Here is an 18,132-nt window from a genome sequence, read left to right on the forward strand (position 1 = left end):
CAATAACCAGCCAGAGCGATGGCGTGGATGGGTTTGTGTCTTGGGTGCAGGAGCCCCAGCCAGGTGGCTTCCCAGTACTGTCTGGCCTGATGTAGCTTCCTGGTCTCCATCCTCTATGCATACAAGGGTGGGCTTGAAGACTGACCATCCTCCGCAGGAAGAGTCCAGAAATAAATCCATCATGGTCACTGGGCAAAGGCAACCTCTTCCCTCTGACTGTTCCCTCCGACCCCAGAAATAAACCACTCCTCCCCAACACTAACTTGTCTTAGAGAGCTGACCATCTACACAGATCCTTCAGAACCACCGAACTGCTCCAGCGGTGGGGGTCTGTTAACTCCCATCTCATTCTCAACAAGAAGCTGCGTTTGTGACAAACAATGATGGCACTCAGGTGTGGAGCCAGATGCCCAGATCTGAACTGACTTTGCCCCTGACCAGCCCAGAGTAAGTCCACACCCAGGCCTCCGTCTCCTCGGCCATACAAGCAAGCCAACAGAGCTCCTGGGGGATCCATGAGACAATTCAGGAGGAGCAGGCACCTGGCAGGTAGCGACCGACCAGTCAGGAAGACAGGGTTTCTGTCCTTGCTGTTGTTTGTCCTGTGGCTGAATTTGCTACAAATAAACCCACAATCAAATGGATGGGTAAGTAGTATTCTAGGACCAAGAGCTTTTGCCATGGCAACACTGAAGTGCTTCACGGGTATTTAATCCAAAATGAGGCTTGTTCCAGTCCTGATGAAAGTAAGGCTCAGAGGAAGGTGACCAGCTCCAAGGTTCTCGGCTCTGACCAGACAGGAGGCGCAGAGGCTCGGGCCCCATGTTGCCCTGGAGTCCAGGGGCTGCCAGGAGCAAGACAGTCCACAGCAAGGCACCTGCCCCTTCTTCATCCTAATGGCAAATCCTGGAGGGCTCTTTGAGGGGCAGAGGAGCGAGGGAAGTTGCTCTTCATCAATCCAATGAAACTGCGCACGGAGCAGAGGCCGCGTCTGTCCTCAGGGTCTTACATGAGTGTGGGCGTCGCAAGTCTGCTTGGAGGAGGGGTGAGTAAACACACCTCTGGATGTTGTTCATAATATTTATTTTGGAAAAATATTTTAAAAAGGAATTTCTTCATTAACAAAACAGTAAAAAACTCAAATAACATTTGCACAATATTCCATAAATACATTTATATACAAAAAAATATAGTCACATTGACCCGAAGTGCCTTTGTACATATTTACCAAAAATTTAAATTATAAAAAATGAACATCACAAAATACTCAAGCTTTACAGATATCATGAAAAATATTTTTACAAGTCCAAAAAATAACGCACATTTTTTCCACCTAGAAAAACACATTTTTGTATCAAAAAGGACAATAAAGGCAGTGTTTGTGATTCTAATTCAAGAGAGGACTGGCTCATAAGAATCCAGAATACACACTTCAGGCAGCGCGTGCTTCTTACCTAGTGATCGAGTCCATTCGTTTAAATATATATTTTTTAAAAGCAACTGTCCATAGTGCAATGGAAACGTCCTAGAGGCAGAGCAGCGGCCGCGGGAGCGCCCGCCGCCCCCGGCAGGAAGAGGACCTGGCTTCCAGCAGCAGTCAGGAGCACGTCCGCTCCTCCCAGCAGCATCGTCGGGGCGACACCTCGGAAGTTCCTTGTTCTGCAGAAACGGAACTTGCCCCGTCACCTCCATGTCACACCTAGAGGGCCCAGGAGACAGGGGAGGTTATCGCGGCCGGAGGCCCAGTTCTGGCTCCCTGGCCGCAGGTGGGCCCCGAAAGCCCGCTCTGACCTCAGTGGCGATGACACACTCGTCCTGCTCCTCGGATATGACGTACACAGACTGGTACTTTGTGTCTTTTGAAGCAGAGTACACAGAGTCTGGCCTTTTTCTTTCAGACGCTTCTCCACTAGAGGGAAATAAAAGAGCCACAGTCAACACATGAAAACATTTTTGAACAGGAGAATGACCAGAGCTTGGAGGAACACCCAGCTGGCCCCCCTGCCCAGCCTGTCCTGCCCATCCCTCGGGTGTCGGGCGTCCTCCCCGGGATGGCCCCCCTGCCCAGCCTGTCCTGCCCATCCCTCGGGTGTCGGGCGTCCTCCCCGGGATGGCCCCCCTGCCCAGCCTGTCCTGCCCATCCCTTGGGTGTCGGGCGTCCTCCCCGGGATGGCCCCCCTGCCCAGTCTGTCCTGCACACCCCTCGGGTGTTGGGGAGCCCTCTTGAGCTGGCCCCCCTGCCCAGCCTGTCCTGCACACCCCTCGGGTGATAGGGCGCCCTCTCCAGCAGGGCCCCTGACAAGCTGGCCTCCCCACGTGCCCCCTCCAGGCCGAAGCACTCACCCTCTGAGTGTCGGGGTGCCCTTCTCCTCCCCTGCAGAGCCTTGGGGCTGGCCCTTGGCATCGCGCACGCTGTGGGGCCCCGCCGTGGCTGCGGCGCCCTTAAGGCCCTGCAGCAGGTTGCAGCCCACGGCAGAGTCTCGGGCCGTGAGGCCGTTTTTCTCCGCGCCGGGCTCCACGTGGAAGTCTGCCTTCTTGTTGGTGTTCTTGATCTGCGTGGCCCCGATGACGCTGACAGAGATGTCCTTCTCCCGCTGGCGGTTGGCCAGGTTGTTCATGGTCTCTGTCTCTCCCCGGCAGGGGTCTGCAGGGGGCCGGCGCTTCTGCAGCCTCAGCCGCACGCAGACCACCGTGGCGGCGCAGCCCAGCAGCAGCGTGAGGACCAGCAGCACGCCCGCCCCGACGGCCACCCAGGGGAACGGGCCGGCCTGGCCCTCCACGTACTTCTCTGTGAGGTCCACCACCACGGGGCCCGGGGGCGGCTCGGGGAGCAGGAACTGGCAGTTGGGGCCCCCGTAGCCCCGGGCGCACTCACACAGGTAGCGGAAGGCCCGCTCATGGCAGGTGGCCCCGTTGTGGCAGGGCGCGTGCTCGCACCTGCTGACGGGGGCACTGCAGTTCCTGCCCGTGTACCCGGGGGGGCAGGTGCAGGAGTACTCGTTCACGCCGTCCCGGCAGGTGCCCCCGTGGGCACATGGGGAGGAGGCACAGTCGTCCACGTTGTTGTCACAGTGCCTCCCAGAGAAGCCGGCCTGGCAGCGGCAGGCGTAAGCGTCGCCGAGGTCCACGCATTGAGCACCTGGGGCACAGACAGGGCGGCAGCTCGTCACCCGGGGACATCCTGGAGCACCTGCTGCCCCTGCCACCAGGCCGCACACCAGAGCAGAGACACAGGGCGGACCAGACAGAGGCCAGCACTAAGGCAGCACGCGGCTCATGCCAGCCCACGGCAGGGGTGGGCAGGGGGCGGGGTTCTGGTCAAAACCCGCAAATTACATAAAAAATACAGGCTGACACCTCCTGACATGCACCGAGCAAAGAGCTTCGCCTGCACTACTGAATTCATCCTCACAGCAAGCCAGCAGAAGACCCAGTTCACGGACGAGGAAACTAAGGCTTAAAGGGGATGGTGCCCTTGGCGTGGTTTCAGTTAGTGAAGAGCAAGAATCGAAACAGAAAGAAAGAGAAAAGAAGAAAGGCAGGGAGAGGGCTAGGGATGGGTCTTTGTCCTTCCAGAGCCAAGTCTGCTAACCCTCCCTGTTCTTCCTCTCTAAAGATGAAGCATTCAATGCCCTATTGGTTCAATGGCTGGAAACAAACCGGAGAGAGAGCTTGACCCCAGGACTGCCTGTGGAGCACACGGAGAGCAAAGCAAGGTGATTCCTCTCTTGTCCACAGTCACATCCAGTGCAGAAGTGCCCAAGATGGTCTGGACTGTCTGGGCCCAGCTTCCCCGCCCGTGAGTTTCCGTGGGGCATCCCGCCCACTCGTGGAGACCACGCAGCCTCACCAGCCAGCTCTGCTTGGAGACTGAGCGGAGTTGGGCTGGCCCCCAAACATGCAGTGGCTGGGCTGTTGTGAGGGCGGACCCACAGACACTGGGGTCTCGAGCACCTGAGGAGCCGCAGGACCGCAAGCGAGTCCCTGCATCTCCGCCTGAGCTGGTCCTGCAGGGAAGGAACACTCCTGCCTGCCTTTCTAGCTCCCTGGGTGTTTCCAGACTCAAGGATAAGACTTCTGTGCAGTTTCTCATTGTTCAGACAAAAGGGCTTCTGAGACTCAAGGCAGCTCACAGTGATGAACTCAGCTTGAAACTCAAGCCACACACTTCTCATTAATGTGGACCCGGACAGAGTCTCAGGTGGCTCCGGTGGCCCTCTTACCATTGGAACAAGGCGAGGAGCTGCAGGAATCCGTCTTCTTCTCACAGTTAAAGCCGGAGAAGCCCCCAGGGCAGCGGCAGGTGTACCCGCCCTCGGGGTTGTCGGAGCACCGGCCCCCGTTGAAGCAGGGACCGTCGGCACACACCATGGCACTCAGCTCGCAGATCCTGCCGTAGAAGCCGGGTGGGCAGGTGCAGGAGTAGCTGTTCTCAAGGTCCTGAGTAACGGAGAAGACGAAGAAAGCTTTCCTAGTCGCTCCCGTGACCCACACAGTCTGCCTCAGACCAGGCTCCCAGCTCACACAGTCTGCCTCAGACCAGGGCTCCCGGCCCCGGCGGGAGAGCCTGCGGCAGCTGGACTCACCGTGCAGCTCCCTCCGTTCCTGCAAGGCCCCGCGCTGCACTCGTCCACCTCCGTCTCACAGTTGGCCCCCGTGTACCCAGGCCGGCACGAGCATGTGTAGCTCCCTTGGCCCGTGTTGGTGCAGGTGGCCCCGTTCCTGCAGGGCTTATGGTGCGTGCAGTAGTTGAGGTCTGCGAGGGTGGAGACAGGAGAGGAGGAGAGATGCGGGAGACATCCTCGCCTGTGACCGAGCCCAGGGAGGCCGCGGGGGCGGAAGCTTACCCTGGTTGCAGAAAAGGCCCCCCCAGCCCTCCTGGCAGTTGCATTGCCAGGGCTGCCGGCAGGTGCCGTGGAGACAGCCTGGGTACCGAATGCACTGGTCACAGTACCGGCCCTGCCAGCCCACTCTGCACCTTAGGAGAGAGGAAGGTCAGTGGACGCTGCTGCTGGGTTCACACAACCCCTTTCCCAAGCACAAGACGTCACCTCCAACAGCATCAGCGCTGCTGGCCCTCTCGAGGCTTGGCGGCCCTCGGGATCTCTAAACCCCAAGGACAGCTAAATCCTGCCTCAAAGGGTCTGGCTCTGGGCATGAGGGTCAACCAGGGCAGCATGTCTAGGTGATTCTAACCTACTAAACACTCTCCTTTTCTCTGCCAATTCTTTTAAAATCTCATCTGTAAGTTCCACAGCCACTGAGTAGCTTAGGTGAATGACTGCTGCTGCTGCTGCCAAGTTGCTTCAGTCGTGTCCGACTCTGTGCAACCCCATAGACAGCAGCCCACCAGGCTCCCCCGTCCCTGGGATTCTCCAGACAAGAACACTGGAGTGGGTTGCCATTTCCTTCTCCAATGCATGCGAGTGAAAAGTGAAAGTGAAGTCGCTCAGTCGTGTCCGACTCTTAGCGACCCCATGGACTGCAGCCTACCAGGCTCCTCCGTCCATGGGATTTTCCAGGCAAGAGTACTGGAGTGGGGTGCCATTGCCTTCTCCATAGGTGAATGACTACCTTGATCCAAAAACTGTCCAGGTATGTATTAAGTAGAAACACCAGAAAAACAGCTCCCCCACACCGCCAACAGCTAGTCTTACCTGAGTTTTTCAAAGGATCATCTAGAGACACTTTGCTAATACACTAGGTGTAAAAGGACAACAAGAAAAAGAAAGAAAAATGCAACTTTTGCAAACTTACTTGCATTCCCCTGGCTTGTCACAAAATCCGTGCTGCTCATCGCACCCTGGCAAACAGATGGCTGCAAGAGGAAAAGCCACAGGGTCAAGCCCGCCAGAGTGCTTCCAGCATGAGGGGGCTACGAGCTGTGCCCAGCGAGCCAGCGAGCCCGCCGGCCCTGGCATCGGACTTGTTGGACTTTACTCAGCGAGAGGAGCATTCTTCTTAACACAGCAGCTCAAGGACAAAAGAGCTCGGAAGCCCCCACCCCCACAGGCCCCTTTTCTTCTAAGAGAGGGTCAGAAGTCCTTCCCCCTCCTCCTCCCCCACTTCCCAATTCTATGCACAAAGCTCCACCTCTTAATACCCAGAAAGTGTGTGTGTAGATAAGGGTGGACAGCTGGTATGCAGAGTACCAGGGCAAGACAGCTGCTCTATTGTCTGTTCTCTCCCAGCAGCTGCCCCAGTGCAACAATACCAGCCTCCCCCTCACACCCCATGCCCCCACCCCTCACACACACCCCTAGCATGTACACACACACACACACACACACACACACACACACACACACGCACGTGCACCCTTTCCGCCAATGGGAGCAGGCGTGCGTCCCAGCCGCCTATCCCCGGAGAGATCTAATCGATGGCACGCGCGAGCTGGGGGCAGGGAGAGACTCCAGTGTTTGAATAAGAAGAAAAAAGTTTAAGTTTATGGCTACCCCACGGCGAAGGAGAGGGCGGGTAGCCAGGAGGGAGGCAGCAGGCAAGCCTGAGGTCCCGGAGAGGGGGGAGCCTGGAGGCTGAGGCTCCGGGCTGGTTTCCTTCTCCTGGCGTGGAGACTCATTAACGAGCCGCCCCACAAGTTTTCAGGACAACAGAGCCAGCTCGGGCCAAGGCGAGCTCAAAGGAGCCGAAAGCTGAGCGGGCTGAGCAACCATGACGCTGGAGGCCGGACCAAATCAGAACTGAGAAAGTGCACCTCCCAGGGAGAGGTTCTACCCTACAGGACTCTGGGCAGGAGGAAGACGCCCTGGGGTTTCTGGGGGTCTCCCCTCCCGGCTCTGGGGAGACCTGGAGTGGGGGGGCAGTGAGGCACCTGGGGTCCAGCTGAACTAGGCCCAGGAGTCCCGCAGCCCTCCCACAGCCTGCACCTGTGAGGATACAGAGCTGTGGGCAGGCAGGGCCGGAGTCACTCGTGTGAAGGCATTTCCTTCCCGGGCAGTGCTCTGTGAGCACCCCACAACAGGGCAAGTGGGCCCCTCCCCAGGCAGAGCTGGCAGACTCACGTCCTCCTCAAGTGAAACTGTCACAAACAGTGGGATGTTTTTAAATACACTGGCTCTGCAGAGAGGCCGAGCACACTAACTCCGGAGAGAATGAAGCACTCTTCAATGAGACGCTGTCTCGCAAAGAGAACTCCTTTGGTAAAAGCATGCCCTGCACACAGCCTCCTCTCTGTTCCTCCCTTCCTTCCTCCCTCCCTTCCCTTTGGCTTACTTCCTGACCCCTGGCCCTGTGTCCAAAATCCTCCCTGATTAAGAAAGGCAGCTTCCCATTGCGGAAGTTACAACGTCTGAGTCGACCCCAACCCGCCTCTGGCTGACTGTGAAGTATCAGCTAATCTCTCTGGCTCCCTGGCCCAGTTTCCACCTCCCAGAACGTCTCCCTGGGGCTAAAATCGCAGGATCCCAGCAGCCCAGAGAATATGCCCCCCTGCTCAGGAGTGCAGGCCTGGGGGAGCAAGCTGAGGGCGGTGGCCTCCCTGCCCCGGACTCACGTTCTGTGCAGTACTGGCCCTTCCAGCCGGGGTTGCAGACTTTCTCCCCTCTCTCCCCGCAGGTGAAGTGTCCAAAGGCGTCATCTCGGGGGCGGCAGAAGACGGAGCAGCCTTCCCCGAAGTAGTGCTCATCACACACAAAGCGGTAGGAGTACTTGAGGTCTGTGCGGCCGCTGCTGTGCAGGTCCTGGGACCACTCCTCCCCAACCGCCAGGTGCCTCTGTGTGGCCAGGCGGCTGATAAGTCTTTCTGGGTTCTCTGCAGAAAGAGGACGCCCAGTTGGTTCTGGCCGAGAACCCCGAGGCTTGGGGAACTGGGGAGAAGGAAAGGATGCCAGGCAGGGAAGCTTAACCCTTCTCCTGGACCTCCCAGAGGAACGACAGAATGAAAGGTGTAGACACTTGTTTCCAGGAAGGTTTGAAGTCAAGTACATACTGACTAGGGAAGCAGTTCACGTAGTTTAGGAGTTTGGGGGGATTGTTTTTACCTGTTGCAAGGTCATCAGGAGAATCTGTGTGGAGAGCTTCAATGATCAGAGAGAAGGTTCCCTGGAGGAAAAACGGAAAGACAGAAGACAAACCAGAACTGTTTACAAAAGAATCAAAGGATTTCAGGCAACCCAGTGGCTGCAGATCCGTGCGCAGCGTGTCCTGGGGAGGGTCTGTGTACCTCTCTTGCCTGATTTCACTTTCCTTAAGCATATGGAACAACTTTCAAGAGTGGTTTCCTGATACGTTTTTTCAGTCTGTTAATACAGGATATCGCGTTTGAAAGAAAAAAAGAAGACCGCGGAGCAGGCGGGGCTGGAGGGCCTTGTGTGCAGTCTTCTGGGGAAGGAGCCAGGGAGAGGCGCTGGGGGCTGCCAGGCTGCGAGGGCGACTGACAACCGACCGGTCCAGGAGCTGCGGAACTGGGACTCTCCCACGTGAAGGGGTCCTTTCAGCTCCGCGGCTCTGCGCGCAGACCGGACACGGAAATGTCCCGGGTCCTCGGCCTCTCCGCCTCACTCTACCCTGGCTGTCACCCCGCGCACCACCCCCTCGCCGCTGCCACCGGCTGTAAGTCACCCGGGCGTGGAGGCTGCGCCCCAGGGCCCCGCAGAGCGTGGCGCCCACCGGCCCGGGTCCCCCCGCGCCCCCCGCCCTGCGCCCCCGCCACGCCGGGGCCTCCCGGCCCTTCCCGCCCGCCCCGCGCCCGCAGGTGCGGCGCTCACCGGCCAGGTGAAGCCAAAGGGGAAGCGGATGGGGTTGCTGAAGGCGGGGTCCGCGCCCGCGCCGTCCGGGAGGCTGAAGGAGTCGGTGCCCAGCACCGGGGTGACGGCGCTGCCGTAGGTGCAGGGCGGCTCGGGGGACACGCTGGCCTGGTAGTGCTTGAGGCACACGCGGAAGAAGGTCCTGCAGGCGCACGGCGGCGGCCCCGCGCCCCCGCGGCAGCAGTTGCGGTTCCCCAGCAGCCCCTTCTTGTTGACGAACTCCTGCAGCTTCAGCTCGAACACCCCGGAGCTCCAGACCTGCGGGCGAGCCGAGGGTGTGGGGCGCCTGGCGCGGGGAGCCCGCCCGGCCGCATCCTGCCCTGGGCACTGCCCCCCGCGCGGCCAGCTCCCCGGGGTCCGCCCCCCGACGCCACAGGCCGCCGGGGCGCCCGGCTGACAGCTTACTCGACGGCGCGGCCCCGGGGGCCCCGCGTGGCACCTTACCTGGCACAGCAGGGCCGAGAGTACGGCGAGGGTCAGGGCGCACCGCCCGCCCATGGTGCACCGCCCGCGGCGCTGGCTTTCCTCGCGTCCCCCCGCCTTGTCTTCCGAAGTCGTCAGGGGACGCTGGAGGAGGAAGGTGTCCCCGGGAGCTCGGGCAGGAAAGCACTGCCGCTCTGCCTCGGGCCGAGATAATCCGGACTTCTCTCCTGAAGGGTCCGGCTCCGGCTCTTTCGGAGGCCGAGGTTCCTTAGGTCCGCCTTGCGGAGGCGACAGCGACCCCGGGGATGCGCGAGAGAAAAGGGGGGGAGGGTCTCCGGAAAGCAGCTCCTGGCGCGGCAACTTTCGGTTTTCCCCTCTTTCTTCCAAAGCCCAAGTAGGTAGGGGTCGTCTGCTTCCTGGTTTTGTCTCAAGCTTGTTGGCAGGGAAAAAAAAAAAAGAAAGAAAGAAAGAGGGGAGAGAAAGCGTCCAGATATTCAGCCCGATTCCCAACGAGCTGCAGGGCTCCTCGCGAGTCCGTTTATCGATCTGCGGTCTGGAAATCCCACGCGCGAGGCGGTAATCCTGGGCCGTGGAGCAGGAGCGGCCCGGCAGGCTCACTCGGGGGCGGCGGTCCCGGGAGCGCCCTGGACCCGAGTCTTTCCCGGGGACCCAGCCAATGCCATCCAGGTCAACGCCCGGGGTCCCGGACCGGGTCGAGGCGGAAGCTGCGCGCCGGGCTGTGAGTCCAGTGCGGCGCCGGCCGGGGTTCCGCGGGCGCGAAGGAGCTCGGGCTCTCCCGGCGCCGCCGCCTTATATCCCGCTGGCCGCCCGCATAGCTAATGAGATGCAAATGAGCAGCCCCCCAATCTGGCGAGAGCTGTCACAAAGGAGCCACTTTTCCAAACCCTCCTCTCAATGGATCGCCAAATGGTCAGTGAGCTGTAAAATGTGCAACCCTCCTCCCCGCCCCCACCCTCCCCGCCCCTGGTCCTCCCCTGCCCCCGCCCCCAGCCCCAGCCTCCCGAAACGCACTCATTTACATTCCTGCAAAACGTTCACCGCAAGAATCCCCTCTGCGCCCGAGGCGGGTGCCGCCGCCCGGGCTCCTCGGCGCTGCCCTCCGGCCGCAGGCCCGCAGAGGCCCGGGACGCGCGGGGGCGGCGCTGCGCCCCGGCCGGGCCGAGAGCCGCCCGGCGGGTGAGGCCGCGTCCGGCCTTGGGAGCCCTCCGGTCACCGCGGCGCCCGCCTCCGTCCCCTCTCCGGCCGCGGCCGGGTCCTGCGGGGGGGCGGAGGGGGGAGTGGAAGTCGGAAGCCCAGTCCCTGGCGGGCCGCCCCTCCGCCCGGGCAGTCTCTTCCTAAGGAGGAGTCTCCGGGGCGGGGGACCCGGGCGCAGGGAGGGGAGGGTGTGAGCGGTGGGCAGAGGGTGGCCAAAGGGCAGCGGCAGTTTCGGGAAGTTTGGGAAGCTCTGACACCCAGACGCCTCCCAGACAGCGACTCTGCGTCTGGAAACGCAGAGGTGAGCGCGGCGCCCTCGGGGACCCCGTTTCCTCGAGCTCGGGGTGTCCTCGCACGGGTCGGCCGCCGCTGGGGGCGGGGTCCGGGTAGCGCCGGGGATCCTGACGTCTCCAACCGCCGCCCCCCCTCCGCCCCCAACACACACACACACACACACACACACCCTTCTGGGCGCGATTCGCGGCCTCCGCCACCTTTCCTGGGTCTCCGGCCCCTCTCTCCTGGGTATTCCCCCCTCGGTCTCCCTCTGCCTGGTAAAAAGTGAGTTTGGTGTGTGTCGTTCGCGTGGCTGTCATTAAGGCAGTCTGTTATTGTGCGCGGCTGAATCAGTGGCTCTTTGTGCGCTCAGCTGTATGGTAATGCAGACCGCACCTGCTCCCCGCACAATGCAGAGAGAAAGAGCTCCCCTCCGCGCGCGCGGCGGCCTCTGCAACAATGTCCGGCACATGTTCTAAAGCCTCTCCAGCCTGGCCCCCCCAGCCCGCCACCTTCGCACAACCATCACCTTATTAGGTTTTTACACGTCCATCAGACACTAGAACTTTTGTCTTCATTTTTTTAAAAGGGAAATGAGTTTATTGGGAGGGCCGAGAACGCACGTTATCTCACAATGCGCTATCTAAGTTGCTTTCAAGCTTGCGGGCACAGTGCAGAATTAAGGTGGGGCAGGGACTCCCACTCTGGCATCCAGCCTCGCGCAGGGCTCACGTTGAGGTCTCTATCGCACCCCTATCTGCTCCTCCTTCCATCTCCCCCATCCCCAACACTCGGGGCACCGTGATCCAGGGTGAAAGGTGTGAGCGTGGAGTAAAGGTCACGTTGATGAGCAGTACAGCGCAGGGCAGTCACTGCGGCCTCGCTATAGGTGAGCTGCAGCCGGCTTATTGGTAGGGACTGCACTGTCCTGGCAAAATGTGACTTTCATTGAGGCAGATGTTGAGATCACAGTGACCACATAACGCCCAGGGAGAGGGAAAATCCTTAAAGACCAAGTAATCAGCTGAAGTCCTCCATGGTCATCCCTCCAGCTATTAGGCAACAGGCTCCCAAATACCTGTCAAATTTCAGGACAGATTTTAGGTTTTCCACTGTTGCCAGAGAAGCAAAGAATTAATCAAAAGTAATGTAATTCAAGGCTGAGGTGAGAAAGGCAGGCTTGTACCCCGCCAGAACCACCTACAGTTTGGCTCAGAACAAATGGAGACTTCAAACCTTCTTGTGGCCCCACAACGGTGGCAACCCCAGTGTGGCTGCCCGCTGGGGACTTTCTGAGGACTCACTGCATCACCACCGTGCTGGGCCAGCGCGAATCCTAATTTAATCTTGCCACCTAGTGTCAGCATCCTTTTTTCACTACATCCATGTTTCCTCTGAAAGCTAATTTCTCAGAACTCTGGTCCCTACTGCATGGAAGCTGGTGTGTATACAGTGAAGGGGAGGGGCTGTGGGGAGAGAGAGAGAGAGGAGAGGGAGAGAGGTGGGTGGGGAGAGCTGAGAGGGTTCTGGGAGCAGGAGGGGGCCAAAGAAAGGAACATGAGATCTAAGTCCTCTGTGCTTCCAGACTGAGAGTAGATTTCAGTAAGAAATGAAATATCAGGAACCTTTTAATTAGAAAATGGAAGTGAGAAACAGGCTCATTTGAATGACTGTTTAGAAAACTGGAAATAAAAAGTTCCACGCGCAAGGGCTTAAACCTTGGGGTGGGGGGAAGACTTGCCCCAAATCTTTAACAAACCCCCCTCAGTATCAAGTGTTTGTTAAATTGACATGGCACAGATTTCTCGATTACAGCGGCAAAGCGGAACTGAAAGGCATCGTAAAATCCATCAGAATCCTGCCCAAAGCGTTCATTCTTTTCCAGCTTAATTTATGCCACGCGATTCTGTATTGGGGAAATCAAGCAGAAAGCCCTTTTCTTGTCCTTTCTCTTCCTCTTGCTCTTCTTTCCTCCACTTTCTTCCTCCCGTTCTCTCTCCATCTTCTTCTCCTTCTCTGCGCCACCCCCCCCCCCCCACGTTGGTCACTCTCCCCCTCTTCCTTTCAAAGCGGAGCTAACGGGAGACTGTTTAACTTCAGTGTTTCTATAGGAGTCTGTTGTAGTTTAACTCCTGCACACCAGTAGCTGAGATGAACAAAAGAGAGACTCGAGGTCCAACTATTCACCCTTTCTTTGCTCTTTAATTTTCATTGATTGGGAAGACAAGGGGAGCCCTTAGGGATTCAGGCTGAAGGGGGATGACACGCCTTTAGACGCCATCAGCCCCCTAGCCAGCCATCTGCTCCGAACCAAATGGCGTTTTTTCACTCCCTAACTGCATGTCTGTATACTCCCGCAACTAAGCGCTCTGAACCCCCTAAATGCAGGAGGGAGCTTAAGCTTGACTATGTTAAATAGACTTGCCCCGTGTTGGCTGTAGCAGCCAGATTCCCTCCTCCCCCACACTCCATAAATCCTCACCTAGCTCATTAGGAAAAAGCAGAAAACTTTCTTTTAAATACTTTTTGATGTCTCAGCAAATTTACTGTACAAAGTGAGGCTCATTAGGGCTTAGAAGGCACCCAATATATCAGACACAGGAGTGGAGAGAGGGATTTGCCCCCTGGTGTTGGTGTTTTCTTTTTGCCAGGCAGGCATAGCTTGTAGCCTGAATGACCCCAGTGACCAGGGTAGGCTCAGTTGTATAATCAGAACCGCGGCTACAACAACTGCAACTGAGATCTCTGTTTGTTGGAGACCCTGATTATTTTACCCACCGCTTTACTAGGCCTCATGGGAATGAAAGCTTATGACCATCATTTTATCAAATTAAATATGCCACTGTCAGCAGTGTGTGAGCTGACACTGTGGTCACCCAATCCTGTTTCCATCCCCTTTGCCCAAAGAAAGGTTCTGTTCCTGCAGAACACGTGTGGTGGAGGTTGAGGCTGGGGGAGGAGGGTCTGGGCAGATTGCGGTGAACAATGCCCAGAATAGGCTCCAGACTCCAAGCCAGCCCCAGGTTCAGTTTTCTGTGTAAACAAGTCTGGAGACTCGAGGGGGTTTGTGTTTTCTTAGGCCAACTGAATACTGTATACCCAACAGACAAGTTCTCTTATTCCTAAGAAGAATTAGGGTCCTTGTTCAGAACAAGAAAATGAAAAACTTCCAGGCAGCAAATCTGGTGTTGACCAAACATGCCAGCTTACTTGAAAAAGAAGAAGATGATGAAGGGAACCTAAAGCAAGTTTATTAATTGGTATTAGTATCACATCTCCACCAACACGCCCTGTGCCCAGTCTCCATCAGTCACAGGTTTGGAATCGTCCAGCCCTTGGGGAACAGAGGACTGGCCTGCTTGCTGGGCGTCCAGGGAGCTCTTACAGATATCTGTGTGTAAAACCTCACTCGTGCCGGGTAGCCGTTAGGGATATTTCCATACTTCTTAAGGACTGAACCCCAGAGGCGCATGGACATTTACAAGACACACTGACTTGAATGTAGCACGGAGTTCGCACCTGATCACTCCGTTGCGTCTGGATCACTCTACAGAAGATACACGGTAACCCGAGCCGTCCACTGGTCCACGGTGGGAAAGAGGGTCCGATCTAGTTTATACTTAGGCTTCCAGGCTTCCCTCTCGCTGAGGATAAAAATGTACGCGGCACACCCGGGAGGCCCCGCAGCTCGGCCTCCCCTGCCCTCGCAGGAGCATTTCCCCGGAGGAGGGGCGGCCCGCAGACACCCAGGACCACGACCTGCGGTCTAGCAGGTTGGCGCGGGACAGAGGCCACGAGGACCGGAGGACAGAGCCCTGGGAAAACCCAGTGGACGTGAGGCCTCCCCTCCGCCCTCCCTTCCACCCGCGGCGAGTGTGGAAGGACGGCCTGGCCACGTGGTCCGGAGCGGGGACCCCCATGCCCAGGGGCGCAGCGCGGGCTGGGGTTGCGGAGGCATGCGCTGGTTTGCATGAGAAAGGCGGTCGCGTGGCTCAGCTGGCGGCGCGGAGGCCGCTCCTCCGACCCCGGGATCATCTGCCCGGCGGTCCGCGCTCATCTCCATGACAAAGCGCTGTTTACCTGGCGCGGCTCCGGGCGCCTTTGTCCGGATCAGATGACCGCGCAGCTGCTCCGCGCTCCCGCCCGAGCGGCCCCCGACTGAACGCGCCGGGCCAGGAGCTCCGGAGGGCTGCCTGGAGGGGGAGCGGCGCCGGTGGGCGCTCCAGAGGGCGGCTTGGAGTGGGTGGCGGCGGCGGGCACCCGCCGCAGGGGCACGCGCGCGGGCTGGGAGGGCGAGGTCGACGGGCCAGCCCTGGTCGCCGGGCGCGCGGCACGGGGGCGCACGCGGTCACCTGCACCGAGGCGCGGCTCCACCTGGGAGTCGCCGGCCCGAGGCAGCGTCAGACAATGCGGGTGGGAAAGGAAGGGCGGCGAGAACGACCCGGGCCCGCCCGAGGTCTCGCTCCGGGACACACCCCGCCCGGAGGTCGCGGGCACCTGTCGCCGGTCCCGGGGCCCGTCAATCACCGGCCCGCGGGGCGGGGCGCAGGCTGGGCCGGAACCGCCCGGACTCCGCCCCGCCCGCTTGTCGCCGCCTGACCCGAGCGGCTCCGCGCGGCTGCGCCGTCCTGCCCGGCCTCCCACCTCCTCTCTGCGAGCATCTGCCCGCAGAGGAACAGATGTGGGCACCTGCGGTGACAGGCCGCATATGTTCCATCCTATTCACAGGCATTCAGACGTGGCCACAATGAGCGGCCTTTGTGCGCACAGTCACTAAATATATTAATCTGCACTCCCCAGAGCACCGGGCTGTTTAATTTTTCACTAGCAATAACATCTGATCTAATCCTTAAATCGGCTCCCAAAAGCCTGCTCTCCCGCCCTCCTTTTTCTCCTCCTTCTCCCCACCCCCTCCCGAAAAACGTGTGAAGCTATTCAACCTTCCACCTGTTGCCTGCTGAACTGGGCGTGGGTTCCTGCAACGTCTGAGGTCGGTCTGGGCTGGGGGTGGCGGTGGGGGGTGGGAGCTGGCGGGGGCGACTGTGCGGGAGACGCTGCTGGGCCACATGGGCACTGCCAGGGCACGAGTATTAGAAGGAAAATAAACACAACGTGCGAAGGTGGCTCACGAATGTTGTGCAAACAAAAACCAATGACTGTTAAACGGCCTTCAGCGTATTCATGCTCTCTGTGGAAGCAACTTAAAAATGTACAAGTTCCCGTTTACCTTTTTATTAAACTAATGGTTATTATAAACACCGGCCAGTAGGCAACATCGCCAAAAGCGAACATAAATCTCAGATGTATGACTTAGATTCCTTTTAGCAATATTGTTGTATGACTCTTTTATTTTAGCATCTCGTGTTCTGTTTTGGTTTGTTTTCGGTCACAATGATTCCCTTAGTGCCATTGTGGGTGTCACAATGCAGAGGGACATCAGGCTGTGAATGAAGACAGAGGCAGTTTAAACAAACGGAGCTCTTTCTTTCCTTTCCCGTCCATTGTGCTGTGAATGGGCCTTCTGCACTCTGCTGCTAGGAAACGGCTTTGCAAAGCCCTACTCCAGTAAATGGTCTGGAGAGAAAGGGACCCCAATAAACAGCCTAAGTATTGGAGAAAAAAGGGGGACAAATTTAGGCAAATGTTCTTTCACCTTCACATCAGCACATTTCCTAATCTCCAAATGTAAGACATACTTTCGAGCTTTTCAACAGTTTCCTTCCTTCTTGTCATTTTAATTTTTGATCCCTCCCCTCCCCCACCTCACAGGAAACGTGGAGTGGGGACAGCACTGGCTCACCATCGAGATCTGTTTTCAAAATTCTATTTTGTCATAGGAAAATAGAATGGGGCCCAGGGCTGTTTCTCAATAATCATCACTAATGATTGTAAACTGCTCTCAAAAGGGATACATGGAGGTGTTGCCAGGTACGTAGGGGCATGGTTGGTGAGTCTCAATACTTAAGGAACAATCATAAACCATAAATTGTTCTTGCGGTAGTTGGAACTGTTCTTATTAACATAGGTAAGTTAATTGAAGCAAGAAATGTAGCTGTTTTCAGGTCAAATAACAGCTTGAGTACGTTAGGGAATGATCCACCAGCACCACCTGCATTTCTCATGGGCTTAGACAAAGTCATAGGTCAGCACTGAGCCAGAGACGGTCAAGGCACACGGGGAACCACGACTGGCTTATCTCAATCAGAGTTCACAGCTGGGGCTACTCTCAGACCCAAAGCACACGGCAATGAGAAGGCCAATTCAGTCATTTATTCATTCCCCCACTCACCGCTCAAGGGGCTGGAAGTCCAGAGTGAAATCAGACCTGCTTTCTGCCAATAGATGAACGGTACAAGGAGAGAAATGTTCCCTGGTCTTTAATTTTCAGAAAGTTTGTGTAGGATTAATGTCTTCAATGTTTGAATAGAATTCACCGGTTGAGACCACTAGGGTCTGGAATTTTTTTGTTGGAATATTTTTACTTATAAATTCAACTTAATATAGGATTTAAGAGATATAAAGTTACCCAGATTTTCTATTTCTTCTTTTGTCAGATTTGGTAATTCATTTGGTTCAAGGAATTTCTTTATCTGCTGCTGCTGCTGCTAAGTCACTTTAGTCGTGTCCGACTCTGTGCGACCCCATAGATGGCAGCCCACCAGGCTCCCCCATCCCTGGGATTCTCCAGGCAAGAATACTGGAGTGGGTTGCCATTTCCTTCTCCAATGCATGAAAGTGAAAAGTGAACGTGAAGTTGCTCAGTCATGTCCGACTCTTAGCGACCCCATGGACTGCAGCCCACTAGGCTCCTCCATCCATGGGATTTTCCAGGCAAGAGTACTAGAGTGGGGTGCCATTGCCTTCTCCGTCATCTCATCTAAAGGTGTTCAAATAGCCTCCTTTTAACCTCTTCAATGTTAGTAAATCTGTGATACCATTTCTTCCATCCTTAATATGGGTAACCCAAGTCTCTTCTCTATCATGATCAATTTAGCTAAAGGTTTGTCAGTTTAATTGATCTTATCAAAGATCAGTCTTCAAGAATCTTCATCCTTCACTTCCTATTGCCTAATGTCCGAAAATATTAATTTCATATATTTTTATCTAGTTTTCTAGTTGTTTAGAGTGGAAGGAACAGTTCTGTAGTAATTATTCCTTCATGGACAGAAGCTGGAACAGTTACAGTACTTTGGGCTGCAGGTAACAGAAAACTCTAATATTCTTAACTGTAAGGAAAAGACTTCATCTCACAGGGTAAGGAGGTAGAGTGGTCTGAGTTAATGTTTGGCTCAACCACATCTCAAGGCACAGAGTACCCCCATCTGTCTGCCCCACCTTCCCTGTCTTGTTGGCGTCCAGCCTGGATGAGCTCTCTCTAGTGGCTGCATGAAGCCTTTAGGGATCCAAGCAGTCATAAACAGACATTAGGGTAGCGTGTAGAGGAAGGGGCGCT

General features: G+C 56.9%; 1 protein-coding gene across 2 annotated transcripts; it reads right to left on the bottom strand.

Annotated features, from left to right (window-relative positions):
* Positions 1 to 1,066: 1,066 nt before the first annotated feature.
* DLL1 (delta like canonical Notch ligand 1) lies at positions 1,067 to 10,346 on the bottom strand. Of its 2 annotated transcripts, XM_010808803.4 has the most exons (12): positions 10,221 to 10,346; positions 9,210 to 9,620; positions 8,727 to 9,023; positions 8,001 to 8,061; positions 7,514 to 7,771; positions 5,758 to 5,818; positions 4,848 to 4,978; positions 4,587 to 4,756; positions 4,224 to 4,440; positions 2,344 to 3,139; positions 1,792 to 1,909; positions 1,067 to 1,699 (listed from the first exon to the last, which is right to left on the bottom strand). In XM_010808803.4, exons 2-12 carry the CDS (start codon positions 9,261 to 9,263, stop codon positions 1,694 to 1,696), a joined length of 2,169 nt encoding a protein of 722 aa, XP_010807105.1. In that variant the 5' UTR covers positions 9,264 to 9,620; positions 10,221 to 10,346; the 3' UTR covers positions 1,067 to 1,693. The 2 variants fall into 2 exon arrangements, with proteins under 2 accessions (XP_010807105.1, XP_024852940.1); XM_024997172.2 differs by lacking the exon at positions 10,221 to 10,346 and having other exon boundaries at positions 9,210 to 9,976.
* Between the last annotated feature and the right edge of the window lie 7,786 nt (positions 10,347 to 18,132).

Source organism: Bos taurus, chromosome 9 (genome assembly GCF_002263795.3).
Source record: "Bos taurus isolate L1 Dominette 01449 registration number 42190680 breed Hereford chromosome 9, ARS-UCD2.0, whole genome shotgun sequence".
Classification (NCBI taxonomy): domain Eukaryota; kingdom Metazoa; phylum Chordata; class Mammalia; order Artiodactyla; family Bovidae; genus Bos; species Bos taurus.

Coding starts and splice junctions, on each gene's coding strand:
- DLL1 (XM_010808803.4), bottom strand. CDS start 9,263: ATGGGCGGGCGGTGCGCCCTGACCCTCGCCGTACTCTCGGCCCTGCTG. Junction 7,772..8,000: donor TCCTGATGACCTTGCAACAG/GTAAAAACAATC, acceptor CTCTTTCTGCAG/AGAACCCAGAAAGACTTATC. Junction 4,757..4,847: donor GGGCCTTTTCTGCAACCAGG/GTAAGCTTCCGC, acceptor CCACCCTCGCAG/ACCTCAACTACTGCACGCAC.